General features: G+C 45.2%; 1 protein-coding gene across 1 annotated transcript in view; it reads right to left on the reverse strand.

Moving 5' to 3' along the window:
* Positions 1–16,295, reverse strand: part of LOC144664615 (E3 ubiquitin-protein ligase SHPRH-like) — a 57,895-nt gene that overhangs the window by 23,001 nt on the left and 18,599 nt on the right. Inside the window, exons 5-7 of the mRNA XM_078525749.1 lie at positions 1,282–1,402; positions 639–763; positions 72–150 (exon numbers count right to left, since the gene is read on the reverse strand). Coding sequence (XP_078381875.1) covers positions 72–150; positions 639–763; positions 1,282–1,402 — 325 coding nt within the window. The remainder of the gene's footprint in view (positions 1–71; positions 151–638; positions 764–1,281; positions 1,403–16,295) is intronic.

Below are 16,295 nucleotides of genomic sequence, written 5' to 3' on the forward strand. Positions count from 1 at the left end.
TAAATGCATTATTATAATTATTATCAATGTAGCTGACAACGACCTGTGTGAGAGTAACCATCTAACATTACCATCCAGTCCTTTCTGTATTGGTGTCCCTGTCACACACCATCTGTGCACGCTGTTCAAATGAAGAGCCACTTCTGCTGCCTGTACAATGCAAAACATTTCCAACAGTAGTTCAATTAATGTACATTAAAAAATAATCAAGGGAAAGGATGGAAATAGAGGGGAAAACAGATTGATGGGTGGTTTTTTGCTTAATGTGAAAAAGGTTTCCTAGCACACTCCTTTTCCTTCAGTTTTTTAAAGGTTAATTAATTTCTTGCTCGTAGCTTTGATTGGTAATTACCTGTTACCAGACATGATTTCATGTGATCCCTGCAGGTGTAAGCTTACTATTTAAAGGACATGAAATTACTACGACATTTGTAGTACACGCTAGCTTCATTTGAAAACTTTGTGCACCATTTCTTCCTGATAAATTGCAGCCACTTTCTATATGACCGGTGTTAGAGGCACTTTTTTGTCAAAACATGCTGTGGTGAAAGCGTTAAGCAGATCCTATAAATATCAAACGACCAATACACCAAGATCACTGTAAAAATTAACTGCCTCAAGCAATGACAAGTGCTAACCTTGGCTGTTGTGCTCTCCACCATTTGCGCCTCATCAAGACAAATGCGCCAAAACATGACACCTGTCAGTGGGCTGGGTAATGCTACATACCGCTTGTCATATCGCAATGACCGGCCACCATTTCCTGCAAACCAAGTGTACCAAATCTGTTACGCACCAATTCAGTCTAGTTTTCACAGTCAATAATCAAAGTTTTTAAATATTTAAATACAGTCAAACCCCTATTTTGCAGCCACCTATTAAGTAGCCACCCCTTTCTAGGGACCAGTTATAAAAGTCCTGAAACTGTTGTCAGTATAAATATACTATAAATAATTGCTTACGAACCCCTGTTACATGTAAGCAGCCAACCTCCATTAAGCGGCCAGTTGCCATTTCTCCAAGGGTGGCTGCTTAATATGGTTCTACTGTATTCATAATATATTAATTGTTTAGGATGTTCTAAATACAATGCAAATTTTAGGTCTAAATAATGCAGACAGAAAAAAGCAGGTAGAATGACCCCTGGTACCCCACTCACACGCACACTTGCAGCCTCAGCCCTTCAAGAATAGCCTGGCACATCGACCATGGAACCACAAAAACATTGACTGACAGCAAAATTTATGGATTTATGTGATTATTCTCTGATTCTTCACTGACCTTGTTTAGATCCTAAATGATAGAAATCTGATCTCAGTGTAGAATAAGTTGTCAAGATTACATCATGATCTGCAAGGACCTCAGGAGGAATGAATCCCATCTTTGCCACACCCTCATAAACCTGGAGAAATACAGTAAGGGTGTATATTTAATAATACACAACTGTAGATGTATCAGATTCTCAGTCATAATAAAATGTTGACAGAATGTCACATTTGTCATTGACTGTACTTAACTTATACAGTAGCAATAATATAAGGGTAGCAAAGGGGGCATCTAGATTCTGTTTCACCTGTAAATTTTAACAAATTCATGTGTCACGTCTACTATAATATAAACAACAGTTTTAGTGTCATACATTCATGAATTGCATTTCTCTTCTAGCTATTCTCACATGTCTTAGTCTACTTTTTTGCCCTTATCACATGTCATGCATAAACCTGTTGCTATCCTCTCTCTATTCAGCATCTGCTGGTATCATGGCTGCATGGTGGCCTAATATACATAGTTACTGCACTGTGCTTTAGATTGAGCAGTCCAGATTCAAGCCCTGGTCTGGGTTATGTTTGTATTCTTCTGCAAGAGACTTATCTCTCACAGTACCTCTCTCTGCCCCTAGTGCAGAGCCTTTACCTTCACTGGTAGGTACATTGTAGACAAAAAAAATGCAATCTCCAAGGCAGTTAAGATGGAATCCATCAGGAAATCGAGTAATACAGTATTAAGTTTAGTTGGACAAAAATTGAGTACTAGTGAGAATAAATTAAATCCTATTGCGTTTTTTTTGTATCCTTTGTAAAAACTTAAGATGTGTGTGTACGGAGTAATATTATTATCTGTGATAACCAAATGTGGCACGTTTCTGGATAGACTTGAAGGGGTTGTGATTTTGGTTGTGCACAACAACCACAACCGGCATATTTTATGGCACAAGTTTTTCTGTGACGCCCTGCAGAAATTTACTCACTCTGCAAACACTCCAATGCTTACACTCACTGATTCCTATAAAACACATATGTATTTAAAACCATGACAACACCCCTCAGCTACCTAAAAAAGAATGGAAATAAACACAGCACAACTCTCACAACCAACACAACGCCCACAACCAACACAACCTCCACAACCAACAAAACGCCCACAACCTCCACAACCTCCACAACCAGCACAACCTCAACAACCAACACAACCCCCACAACCAACACAACCTCAACAACCAACACAACCTCCACAACTAGCACAACCTCCACAACCAACACAACCTCCACAACCAACACAACCTCCACAACCAACACAACCTCCACAACCAACACAACCTCCACAACCAACACAACCTCAACAACCAACACAACCTCCACAACCAGCACAACCTCAACAACCAACACAACCTCCACAACCAGCACAACCTCAACAACCAACACAACCTCCACAACCAGCACAACCTCAACAACCAACACAACCTCCACAACCAACACAACCTCAACAACCAACACAACCTCCACAACTAGCACAACCTCCACAACCAACACAACCTCCACAACCAACACAACCTCCACAACCAACACAACCTCCACAACCAGCACAACCTCAACAACCAACACAACCCCCACAACCAACACAACCTCAACAACCAACACAACCTCCACAACTAGCACAACCTCCACAACCAACACAACCTCCACAACCAACACAACCTCCACAACCAGCACAACCTCAACAACCAACACAACCTCCACAACCAGCACAACCTCAACAACCAACACAACCTCCACAACCAGCACAACCTCAACAACCAACACAACCTCCACAACCAGCACAACCTCAACAACCAACACAACCTCCACAACCAGCACAACCTCAACAACCAACACAACCTCCACAACCAGCACAACCTCAACAACCAACACAACCTCCACAACCAGCACAACCTCAACAACCAACACAACCTCCACAACCAGCACAACCTCAACAACCAATTCAACCTCCACAACCAGCACAACCTCAACAACCAACACAACCTCCACAACTAGCACAACCTCCACAACCAGCACAACCTCAACAACCAACACAACCTCCACAACCAGCACAACCTCAACAACCAGCACAACCAACACAACCAACACAACCTCAACAACCAACACAACGCCCACAACCTCCACAACCAACACAACGCCCACAACCTCCACAACCAACACAACCTCCACAACGCCCACAACAGCCACAACCAACACAACGCCCACTACCAGCAAAAATCGGTCCAGGTAGATTTGGCCGAGTTTTGTCTTTTTGTGTTCTTATGCACAGTATTTTTAGTCGACTACATACAGTCGTTTTTGTCTGTATAGTGTTACTTAAGTATGAAAGTGGGTTTGTTTGCGATGTGATGACAGCAGGCTCTGTTTCTGCGATCTTTTTTTAGCGACCTTTTTTATGTTTTTCCTTCAGTGTGATATTTTATTACCTGATAGCATTGTCATATGCCAATAGGTCTGCCATAATTGTCACGAGAAATTAGCGTATAGCCAATGCGCATGCGCGCATGTAATTTTACGGACCTCGTGCTTTCGTGTGTGCCGTTGCTCAAGTTAGATGTTGTTGTAGTTTCGCTAAAGCAGAAACGAATTTGAAGATTAAAGTTGTGTTTATTACCTTGACATGGTGGCAGCGGTGGGATACAACAGCTAAACGATGTTGAAGCTTGATCCACCGGAGAAGCTCGACTTTTCAAAGCCACAGGGGCCAAACTGGAAGCAGCGTTTCGATCGGTTCAGATGTGCGACGAAACTGAACAAAGAAAGCGAGGAGCTTCAAATCAACGCTCTGATCTACACAATGGGCAAGGAGGCCGAACATGTATTTAATGCATTTACGTTCGAAGAAGGCGATGAGAAGAAGTACAATGTGGTGTTAAACAAATTCGAGGAACATTTCGTGCAGAAGCGAAATATTATTCACGAGCGAGCATGTTTTCATCGGCAATTACAGAAAGATGGAGAAACTGTCGAAGCCTTTATTCGAAACCTCTACGAATTAGCAGAACATTGCGAATTTGGTCTACAGAGGGACGACCAAATTCGAGACAGGATAGTGATTGGACTTTTGGACAAATCACTCTCGCAAAAGCTGCAGATGAAATCCGATTTGAATCTTGACACGGCTATACAAATAGCGCGTCAAACAGAGCAGGTGAAAGTTCAAGTCGCAGGCCAAGCAGACGACAAACACCTCGGAGAAGTGAAACGAAAGAATTGGAGGCCGAATGCAAACAGAAGACAAGGTCCTACTCAGCGTGGCAAGAATTTTCGACAACCTGGCGTTCCTTCGCTTCAGCCATGTTCAAGATGCAACCGTGCTCACAGACCTGACGAAACATGCCCGGCGACAGGAGCCAAATATTCTAAATGCAAGAAAAAGGGACACTTTGCTGTAGTTTGCCGTACGGTAGTGGGAGAAGTAACACGTGCTCCCGATCAAACCAGCCAGCATTTCTTTCTTGGAGCTATTCAATCTGGTGATGGCGGAGAACCGTGGAGTGTCATGTTACACATCAACAAGAAGCCTGTGCAGTTCAAAATCGACACTGGAGCTGATATCTCCGTGATGTCAGAGTCAACATATCAAGCTCTTCCACAGTGCCCTCAGCTTCAAACTTCGAATGCAGTCTTATCGAGCCCAGGAGGAAAGCTTAACTGTAAAGGTCTGTTCACTGCCAACATCACTTTAAAAGAAAACACCTACAGTGAAGATATGTACATAATTGAAGGTCCATGTGTGAACAATCTTCTTAGTCGACAAGCAGCATGTCGCATGGGTTTAGTTCAACGTGTCAATGAAACAACCGCAGATGTCTACGGAGACATTGGCCTTATGGACTGTGATGTAGCAAAAATTGAACTATCAGATGATGCACAGCCCTATTGTATTAATGCGGCAAGGAAAATTCCTTTTCCACTTCTTCCCAAAGTAAAAGAGGAACTTACACGTATGCTTGAAGCTGGAATCATTGAAGAAGTCACAGAACCAACCGATTGGTGTGCTCCTATGGTTCCAGTTGTAAAACCCAATGGGAAAATCAGAATCTGTGTTGACCTAAGGAAACTAAATGAAGCTGTGAAGCGAGAGAGATACATTCTCCCTACCTTGGAAGATGTAGCACCAAAACTAGCTGGTGCAAAAGTATTCTCTAAATTGGATGCATCAAGTGGTTATTGGCAAATACCCTTGCACCCTGACAGCACAAAGCTCACAACGTTCATCACTCCAATGGGTCGCTTCTGTTTCCGCCGTCTGCCATTCGGGATAACCTCAGCACCTGAAATATTCCAGCACAGAATGACAAGTCTACTTAAAGACCAAGAAGGCACAACAGCTATCCAAGATGATATCATAGTCTATGGGAGAAGTGTAGCAGAACATGACAAGAGACTGCAGGAAGTATTCGAGATCATTGCCAAGTCGGGATTGAAGCTCAATGAAAAGAAATGTGAAATCCGCAAGCCCAAAATCTGCTACTTTGGAAGTGTTGTTAGCGAGCAAGGAGTCAGCCCAGATCCAGATAAAGTACAAGCAATTCAGGAACTTCCACCACCACAGAATGTATCCCAATTGCGACAAGTACTGGGCATGATCAATTACCTTGGCAGGTTCCTTCCAAACTTGTCAACAGTGATAAGTCCTATGAGTGAGTTACTGAAATTAGATACTGCATGGACTTGGTCCCATAGGCAGCAACAAGCCTTTGAGAAAGTTAAGGCCATGGTGACCACTACACCAGTATTAGCCTTCTATGATGTCAACAAACCAACCGTAGTCAGTGCAGATGCCAGCAGCTATGGCCTGGGTGGTGTCCTTCTCCAGAAACATGGTGATCAACTACGCCCTGTAGCATTTGCCTCACGCACCATGACAGATGCTGAAAAGAGATATGCACAAATTGAGAAGGAGTGCTTGGCGTCAGTATGGGCCTGTGAAAAGTTCTTGCGTTATCTTTGTGGTCTGGAGTCGTTCAGGCTGTTGACGGATCACAAGCCACTAGTAACCCTGTTCAACCGCCAAGACCTGGATAAAGTACCTTTACGATGTCAACGTCTTCTCATGCGAATGATGAGATTCAAACCTAAAGCAGAACATGTGCCAGGAAAGGAGCTTGTAGTTGCTGATATGTTGTCCAGAAATCTGCTCGTAAATGACACAGAGGCATCAGACTCGGAAGAGGATGTCAAAGCTTATGTTGATGCAGTCATGACGTCACAACCAGCGTCACTTGAGAAACTTGAGCAGATCAAGCAAGCTACACTGTCTGACCCACAACTCAGTCTTGTACTGAATTACACAATTAATGGATGGCCAAAGTATGCAAAGGATGTTCCAGAACAGATTCGTCAGTACTACACAGTTCGTGGTGACTTGTCTGTAGTAAATGGCAAAATCATCTATTGCAACCGGATTGTTGTACCTTCAGTTCTACGATCAGAAGTCTTGGATCGTATCCATGATGGTCACCAGGGTGTGACTAAGTCCCGTGAAAGAGCCAACATGGCTGTATGGTGGCCAGGCATTAGCCATGACATTCAGAACAAAGTGTCCACATGCGAATTCTGTCAAGAGAATTTACCAAGCCAGAGGAAAGAGCCGTTAGTCACAACACCTCTCCCTGAAAGAGCATGGAAGAAGATTGGTGCAGATCTCTGTGAACACAAAGGAAAACAATTTCTAGTCGTCATTGACTATTACTCAAGATTTCCCGAAATTGCCTATATGTCCAGTACCACAAGTGATCATGTGATCAACAAACTGAAAGACTTTTTTGCCTGATGGGGAATACCTGAAGAAATTGTGAGTGACAATGGGCCACAATTTTCTTCTGAACTGTTCCACAAATTCAGCCAAGAGTATGACTTCAAACATACCACCTCAAGCCCATATCACCCACAAGCAAATGGTGAAGCCGAAAGTGGTGTCCGTATCGCCAAGAAGATCCTCAAGCAGAGTGATCCATTTGTTGCTTTGATGAGCTATAGAGCTACACCCCACACAGCCACTGGTGTAAGCCCTAGTCAGCTAATGATGGGAAGAGAAATCTGTACTCTCCTTCCTACATTGGAGTCTAACCTGAAGCCAATCTCAGTAAGCTACAAAGCCGTTGCTGAAAGAGATGAGAAAAGCAAGACAGCTTACCGACAGTCCTTTGACAAGCGACATGGTGTGCGAAAGCTGCCAGAACTACAACCTGGAGATGCTGTCCACATGAAACTAGATCAGCAGAAGGGATGGAAAACCCCAGGTGTAGTCATCGCCAAAAGTTCTACGCCTAGATCCTATGTCATTGAAACACCCCCAAAGTATCGTGCGTCGAAACAGGAGGCACCTGCGCCCGACACCAAACCCTATTGAAGTTGAGAAGTTCGCCGAACTTGAACCAGACATAGAACCAGAACAAGATCTCAGTCCTAAGTCTGCAACCGCTGATGTGCAAGAGTTACCTCCAACCGTGACTCAGTGCAAAGTGCCACTAGTTACACAGCCACACCCTAGTCTGAAGAGTTCTCATGGAACACTTACTAAGTCGTCTGGAGCAGGAGTCAGAACCTCGAGCGGTCGAGTTGTGAGGAAACCAATCCGCTTTCGTGAGGACACTTGATTTGACATTTGACTTATGGATTAAAATTTGATTCATTAGAGACATTGACAGTTTCACACAAGTGTTGTAATCGTTCAGTTTATTTCCATAAGTTCATACATCAGTTATTATTATCTTTTTTTGTAAAGAGCTCATAGAGGGAGATGTCACGAGAAATTAGCATATAGCCAATGCGCATGCGCGCATGTAATTTTACGGACCTCGTGCTTTCGTGTGTGCCGTTGCTCAAATTAGATGTTGTTGTAGTTTCGCTAAAGCAGAAACGAATTTGAAGATTAAAGTTGTGTTTATTACCTTGACAATAATAAAATCCCAAAGCGCAATTGAAGGCGTGAGCGCAAGAGACGCACTTTGCGTTTTGGCCAAATTGAAAATTGTCACAAACAACTCCAAATTTCGCACGCAAGTTCGTTTACGTGTGCTCAACACTGCCCTGTATTTAATTTTGCTGGTCTTTCCTTCGTTTTCGAAAAATAACACATGCAAAAAGACAAGGTTTTTGCTTGCGCGGCGTCTTTTGACTTTTCTTTTACAAATGATAACAAAGGAAACCTTTTGTTTCTCAAGACGATGAAGTCAGCTAAATTTTAGGGTTACAGTCCTAGCCCTAACGCAAAAGGTAACCCCAAGGTCGTAGGGTCAGGGTTAGAGTTTCAGATTAGGGTTACAGACTTAGCCCTAACGCAAAAGCCTAGCCCTAACGCAAAAAAAAAAAAAGTTTAACACTAACCCCAAGGGATTAGGGAGTTAAGCCGTTTCAAGTTAATTTTAGGATCAGAGTCAGCCTCAACCTTTTATAGATCACGCTTTAAATGCAGTAAGCTTTCACGCCAGTTTGCTTGCAGCTAGCTTTTTCTGCAGTCTGTTTGCAGTTATCTAGTTTTTGTTGTTTCGGGCAAGACTATTTTACTCTGTTACCGTTAGCTGTAATTTGCCGAGGTGAAAGTGAAATAAAGACTGATTGTTGATTGAATTCGTTTGCTCGTGTTGTCACATTATACTAGTTTTGCTTTCAGTTGAGTGCCGCCGGCTTGCTCTCACTTCTATCTCCACTCCTTACATCATCACACATCTACAAAATCCCGCGAAAACAAGATAAACTTATGAGGTTTTCGTTCGCACGAATCGATTGATTCATTGATGAATATTTAATGAGACACAGAAAATATTTTGCGAAGGGAAGGTGCCCTGGGGAACATATAAAGAATTTTTTAAAGTCTAAAACCAGGTCACTTCTCGGCAACTTTGTCGCGGCAGCACCCACGCGGATCCTGCAAAACTCACGTTGACAAAGTTCCCGGCAAGAAACCTCTTGTTTTAGACTCTCTATGCCGCCGGGCTCAAAACTACCTCGGTTTGTGCAACGTTTTTTCTGAAGCGCTAAACAGCGCTGTTGTACAAAACAAAGGCAGAAACATCACTCAGTTCTTCGAGCGATGCTGTAAACTTACGGGTATTCAGACTTAATGATGTCCTTCAACCACCTGGCAGCAGCACTTACGCTAAAACTAACCAAAGGCTTCAAATGATTTTCAGGAACAAACGGCCATTTTTTTTCTTTCCTCTCACGTGAAACCTATCAGGTGACATCGCCTCACAATGTGTTCAGTCCAGTCCTTTTCTTAAAGCAAATCCTCAAAATGGTGGTTAGGAACTAAAATCATGGCTCTGACACGTTTTTCAACCTCCCCGGACAGTTAAATAACGCTAGAAGGAAAGATTTACACGCGATGTGTGTCGAAAAACTCATGCTGCTGGTTGACTGTGGAGAACGTAAGCTTTGCAAAACGCCTTTGTTCTTTGCATACGTAATTTCTAAAAAACGAAGCTAGATTCAGCAAATTTGAATACAGATCAATGTTAAGCACACGTAAACGAACTTGCGTGCAAAATTTGGAGTTGTTTGTGACAATTTACAATTTGGCCGAAACACAAAGTGCGTCTCTTGCGCTCAGGCCTTCAATTAATGTAGTACTAATGTAGGCACCATTTTTGTTAATCGCAACTTTATTACCGACTGATTACAGATTAAAGATCATCGAATCTTTAAAACAGATACCTTGGTTACATTTTTTACACCTTTGCCAACGTAGCTATACACGTAGCTCCTAGTTACAATTTTTCTGACGAAGTTATCTAATAGAGAAAGCTATGAGAAAACGACTGATTACACTTCAAAGACTCAAAGATCCTTGAATCTTTAAAAGACGACTACAGGTACCGTTATTTGTAAACTCTGCTCTGCTGCTAAGTATACATCTTCTGCTACTACAGCTGTATGCTACCTTGTTTATCTAACTTAATATCAACTCTAAAACCGTTATTTCCATAGTACAGTATAACCAATCACTTGTAAAATCTAACCAACGCGAAGTTACAACTAACATTTAGGAAGACTAGCTTTTTCTTGTGTAACTCCGTAGGCCGATCTTGTTTTCTTGACCATTAAACCTTTTTGCGTCTTGTTCCTAGACAAAGGGTAACACTTTAAAAAAAATCCTGTGTGCCATGCCTCAAAGGCATTTCTTGTTTTTTTACCATCGGATGGTCGTCAGGAGAAACCGCTTCACGGCAAAGTGTTACCGCCAAAACCGAGAGCCTGTGCTGCCTAAAGTTCGTTCCTCTAACACGTCTTAAAAGTTCTGTCCTTCCGCGCGATTATGTTTATAACACTCAAAATTAATTAGGCATATTATGAGTGATGAAAATGTTTGTGCACTTAACAACGTTGGTCTAGCAGGAAAAGAATTTAGAGAAGAAAGAGAAAAGCTATGGATTTTGTCTATTGACCTTAATAAAATGTCCCTAAAAATAAATGTCTCAAAACAAGGCAAAACAAGTGAAACATCTTTAAAACAGGTCTGGTACCCTGTAAAAGCTATGATTTGCTTAAAGTAAGGTAGCTTTCTCATGTTTTCTCTCGGATGACATCTTCAAAAAATATGTAACCCGAAGCTACGTTCAGGTATGTAACCAAAGTATCTGTATTAAAGATTTGATGATCTTCGATCTGTATTCAATCGGTAAAAAAGTTGCGATTTACAAAAATGGTGCCTACATTAGTACTACATTAATTGCGCTTTGAGGTTTTTTTTTTATGGCAGACCTATTGGCATATGGCAATGCCCTCAGGTAATAAAATACCACACCAAAGGGAAAACAAAAAAGGTTGCTAAAAAAGATAGCGGTAGAGGAGACAGAGGTTGCTGACTTTACATCGCAAAAAAACCCCACTTTAATACTTAAGTAACACTTTATACAGACAAAAACGACTGTATGTAGTCGACTAAAATACTGTACAGAAGAACACAAAAACACAAAACTCGGCCAAATCTACCTGGACTGAGCTGTACGGTTGTGGCTGTTGTGGGGGTTGTGTTGGTTGTGGAGGTTGTGGCTGTTGTGTTGGTTGTGGGCGTTGTGTTGGTTGTGACTCAGGTTGTGGAGGTTGTGTTGGTTGTGGAGGTTGTGTTGGTTGTGGGGGTTGTGTTGGTTGTGGAGGTTGTGTTGGTTGTGGGGGTTGTGTTGGTTGTGGAGGTTGTGTTGGTTGTGCTGGTTGTGGAGGTTGTGTTGGTTGTGCTGGTTGTGTTGGTTGTGGAGGTTGTGTTGGTTGTGGAGGTTGTGTTGGTTGTGTTGGTTGTGGAGGTTGTGTTGGTTGTGCTGGTTGTGCTGGTTGTGGGCATTGTGTTGGTTGTGGAGGTTGTGTTGGTTGTGGAAGTTGTGGGCGTTGTGTTGGTTGTGTTGGTTGTGGAGGTTGTGTTGGTTGTGGAGGTTGTGTTGGTTGTGCTGGTTGTGGGCATTGTGTTGGTTGTGGAGGTTGTGTTGGTTGTGGGCATTGTGTTGGTTGTGGAGGTTGTGGTGGTTGTGCTGGTTGTGGGCGTTGTGTTGGTTGTGTTGGTTGTGGAGGTTGTGCTGGTTGTGGGCGTTGTGTTGGTTGTGCTGGTTGTGGAGGTTGTGCTGGTTGTGGGCATTGTGTTGGTTGTGGAGGTTGTGTTGGTTGTGGGCATTGTGTTGGTTGTGGAGGTTGTGTTGGTTGTGGGGGTTGTGTTGGTTGTGGAGGTTGTGTTGGTTGTGGGCATTGTGTTGGTTGTGGAGGTTGTGTTGGTTGTGGGGGTTGTGTTGGTTGTGTAGGTTGTGGTGGTTGTGGAGGTTGTGTTGGTTGTGGGCATTGTGCTGGTTGTGGAGGTTGTGTTGGTTGTGGGGGTTGTGTTGGTTGTAAAGGTTGTGTTGGTTGTGGAGGTTGTGGTGGTTGTGCTGGTTGTGGGGGTTGTGCTGGTTGTGGGCATTGTGCTGGTTGTGGAGGTTGTGTTGGTTGTGGGCATTGTGCTGGTTGTGGAGGTTGTGTTGGTTGTGGGGGTTGTGTTGGTTGTGGAGGTTGTGTTGGTTGTGGTGGTTGTGCTGGTTGTGGAGGTTGTGTTGGTTGTGGGGGTTGTGTTGGTTGTGGAGGTTGTGGTGGTTGTGGAGGTTGTGTTGGTTGTGGGCATTGTGCTGGTTGTGGAGGTTGTGTTGGTTGTGGGGGTTGTCTTGGTTGTGGAGGTTGTGTTGGTTGTGCTGGTTGTGGAGGTTGTGTTGGTTGTGCTGGTTGTGTTGGTTGTGGAGGTTGTGTTGGTTGTGGAGGTTGTGTTGGTTGTGTTGGTTGTGGAGGTTGTGTTGGTTGTGCTGGTTGTGCTGGTTGTGGGCATTGTGTTGGTTGTGGAGGTTGTGTTGGTTGTGGAAGTTGTGGGCGTTGTGTTGGTTGTGTTGGTTGTGGAGGTTGTGTTGGTTGTGGAGGTTGTGTTGGTTGTGGAGGTTGTGTTGGTTGTGCTGGTTGTGGGCATTGTGTTGGTTGTGGAGGTTGTGTTGGTTGTGGGCATTGTGTTGGTTGTGGAGGTTGTGGTGGTTGTGCTGGTTGTGGGCGTTGTGTTGGTTGTGTTGGTTGTGGAGGTTGTGCTGGTTGTGGGCGTTGTGTTGGTTGTGCTGGTTGTGGAGGTTGTGCTGGTTGTGGGCATTGTGTTGGTTGTGGAGGTTGTGTTGGTTGTGGGCATTGTGTTGGTTGTGGAGGTTGTGTTGGTTGTGGGGGTTGTGTTGGTTGTGGAGGTTGTGTTGGTTGTGGGCATTGTGTTGGCTGTGGAGGTTGTGTTGGTTGTGGGGGTTGTGTTGGTTGTGGAGGTTGTGGTGGTTGTGGAGGTTGTGTTGGTTGTGGGCATTGTGCTGGTTGTGGAGGTTGTGTTGGTTGTGGGGGATGTGTTGGTTGTGGAGGTTGTGTTGGTTGTGGAGGTTGTGGTGGTTGTGCTGGTTCTGGGGGTTGTGCTGGTTGTGGGCATTGTGCTGGTTGTGGAGGTTGTGTTGGTTGTGGGCATTGTGCTGGTTGTGGAGGTTGTGTTGGTTGTGGGGGTTGTGTTGGTTGTGGAGGTTGTGTTGGTTGTGGTGGTTGTGCTGGTTGTGGAGGTTGTGTTGGTTGTGGGGGTTGTGTTGGTTGTGGAGGTTGTGGTGGTTGTGGAGGTTGTGTTGGTTGTGGGCATTGTGCTGGTTGTGGAGGTTGTGTTGGTTGTGGGGGTTGTGTTGGTTGTGGAGGTTGTGTTGGTTGTGGAGATTGTGTTGGTTGTGGTGGTTGTGCTGGTTGTGGGGGTTGTGCTGGTTGTGGGCATTGTGTTGGTTGTGGAGGTTGTGTTGGTTGTGGGCATTGTGTTGGTTGTGGAGGTTGTGTTGGTTGTGGGCATTGTGTTGGTTGTGGAGGTTGTGTTGGTTGTGGAGGTTGTGTTGGTTGTGGGGGTTGTGTTGGTTGTGGGGGTTGTGTTGGTTGTGGGCATTGTGTTGGTTGTGGAGGTTGTGTTGGTTGTGGGCATTGTGTTGGTTGTGGAGGTTGTGTTGGTTGTGGGCATTGTGTTGGTTGTGGAGGTTGTGTTGGTTGTGGGGGTTGTGTTGGTTGTGGAGGTTGTGTTGGTTGTGGGGGTTGTGTTGGTTGTGGGCATTGTGTTGGTTGTGGAGGTTGTGTTGGTTGTGGGCATTGTGTTGGTTGTGGAGGTTGTGTTGGTTGTGGGCATTGTGTGGGTTGTGGAGGTTGTGTTGGTTGTGGAGGTTGTGTTGGTTGTGGGGGTTGTGTTGGTTGTGGAGGTTGTGTTGGTTGTGGAGGTTGTGTTGGTTGTGGGCATTGTGTTGGTTGTGGAGGTTGTGTTGGTTGTGGGCATTGTGTTGGTTGTGGAGGTTGTGTTGGTTGTGGGCATTGTGTTGGTTCTGGAGGTTGTGCTGGTTGTGGGCGTTGTGTTGGTTGTGCTGGTTGTGGAGGTTGTGCTGGTTGTGGGCATTGTGTTGGTTGTGGAGGTTGTGTTGGTTGTGGGCATTGTGTTGGTTGTGGAGGTTGTGTTGGTTGTGGGGGTTGTGTTGGTTGTGGAGGTTGTGTTGGTTGTGGGCATTGTGTCGGTTGTGGAGATTGTGTTGGTTGTGGGGGTTGTGTTGGTTGTGGAGGTTGTGTTGGTTGTGGGGGTTGTGTTGGTTGTGGGCATTGTGTTGGTTGTGGAGGTTGTGTTGGTTGTGGGCATTGTGTTGGTTGTGGAGGTTGTGTTGGTTGTGGGCATTGTGTTGGTTGTGGAGGTTGTGTTGGTTGTGGAGGTTGTGTTGGTTGTGGGGGTTGTGTTGGTTGTGGAGGTTGTGTTGGTAATGGGGGTTGTGTTGGTTGTGGAGGTTGTGTTGGTTGTGCTGGTCGTGGAGGTGGTGTTGGTTGTGCTGGTTGTGTTGGTTGTGGAGGTTGTGTTGGTTGTGGAGGTTGTGTTGGTTGTGTTGGTTGTGGAGGTTGTGTTGGTTGTGCTGGTTGTGCTGGTTGTGGGCATTGTGTTGGTTGTGGAGGTTGTGTTGGTTGTGGAAGTTGTGGGCGTTGTGTTGGTTGTGTTGGTTGTGGAGGTTGTGTTGGTTGTGGAGGTTGTGTTGGTTGTGGAGGTTGTGTTGGTTGTGCTGGTTGTGGGCATTGTGTTGGTTGTGGAGGTTGTGTTGGTTGTGGGCATTGTGTTGGTTGTGGAGGTTGTGGTGGTTGTGCTGGTTGTGGGCGTTGTGTTGGTTCTGTTGGTTGTGGAGGTTGTGCTGGTTGTGGGCGTGGTGTTGGTTGTGCTGGTTGTGGAGGTTGTGCTGGTTGTGGGCATTGTGTTGGTTGTGGAGGTTGTGTTGGTTGTGGGCATTGTGTTGGTTGTGGAGGTTGTGTTGGTTGTGGGGGTTGTGTTGGTTGTGGAGGTTGTGTTGGTTGTGGGCATTGTGTTGGTTGTGCAGGTTGTGTTGGTTGTGGGGGTTGTGTTGGTTGTGGAGGTTGTGGTGGTTGTGGAGGTTGTGTTGGTTGTGGGCATTGTGCTGGTTGTGGAGGTTGTGTTGGTTGTGGGGGTTGTGTTGGTTGTGGAGGTTGTGTTGGTTGTGGAGGTTGTGGTGGTTGTGCTGGTTGTGGGGGTTGTGCTGGTTGTGGGCATTGTGCTGGTTGTGGAGGTTGTGTTGGTTGTGGGCATTGTGCTGGTTGTGGAGGTTGTGTTGGTTGTGGGGGTTGTGTTGGTTCTGGAGGTTGTGTTGGTTGTGGTGGTTGTGCTGGTTGTGGAGGTTGTGTTGGTTGTGGGGGTTGTGTTGGTTGTGGAGGTTGTGGTGGTTGTGGAGGTTGTGTTGGTTGTGGGCATTGTGCTGGTTGTGGAGGTTGTGTTGGTTGTGGGGGTTGTGTTGGTTGTGGAGGTTGTGTTGGTTGTGGAGATTGTGTTGGTTGTGGTGGTTGTGCTGGTTGTGAGGGTTGTGCTGGTTGTGGGCATTGTGTTGGTTGTGGAGGTTGTGTTGGTTGTGGGCATTGTGTTGGTTGTGGAGGTTGTGTTGGTTGTGGGCATTGTGTTGGTTGTGGAGGTTGTGTTGGTTGTGGAGGTTGTGTTGGTTGTGGGGGTTGTGTTGGTTGTGGGGGTTGTGTTGGTTGTGGGCATTGTGTTGGTTGTGGAGGTTGTGTTGGTTGTGGGCATTGTGTTGGTTGTGGAGGTTGTGTTGGTTGTGGGCATTGTGTTGGTTGTGGAGGTTGTGTTGGTTGTGGGGGTTGTGTTGGTTGTGGAGGTTGTGTTGGTTGTGGGGGTTGTGTTGGTTGTGGGCATTGTGTTGGTTGTGGAGGTTGTGTTGGTTGTGGGCATTGTGTTGGTTGTGGAGGTTGTGTTGGTTGTGGGGGTTGTGTTGGTTGTGGAGGTTGTGTTCGTTGTGGTGGTTGTGCTGGTTGTGGAGGTTGTGTTGGTTGTGGGGGTTGTGTTGGTTGTGGAGGTTGTGGTGGTTGTGGAGGTTGTGTTGGTTGTGGGCATTGTGCTGGTTGTGGAGGTTGTGTTGGTTGTGGGGGTTGTGTTGGTTGTGGAGGTTGTGTTGGTTGTGGAGATTGTGTTGGTTGTGGTGGTTGTGCTGGTTG

The sequence above is a fragment of the Oculina patagonica genome, chromosome 9 (assembly GCF_052425735.1).
Source record: "Oculina patagonica isolate OP01 chromosome 9, crgOcupat, whole genome shotgun sequence".
In the NCBI taxonomy this organism is placed as follows: Eukaryota; Metazoa; Cnidaria; class Anthozoa; order Scleractinia; family Oculinidae; genus Oculina; species Oculina patagonica.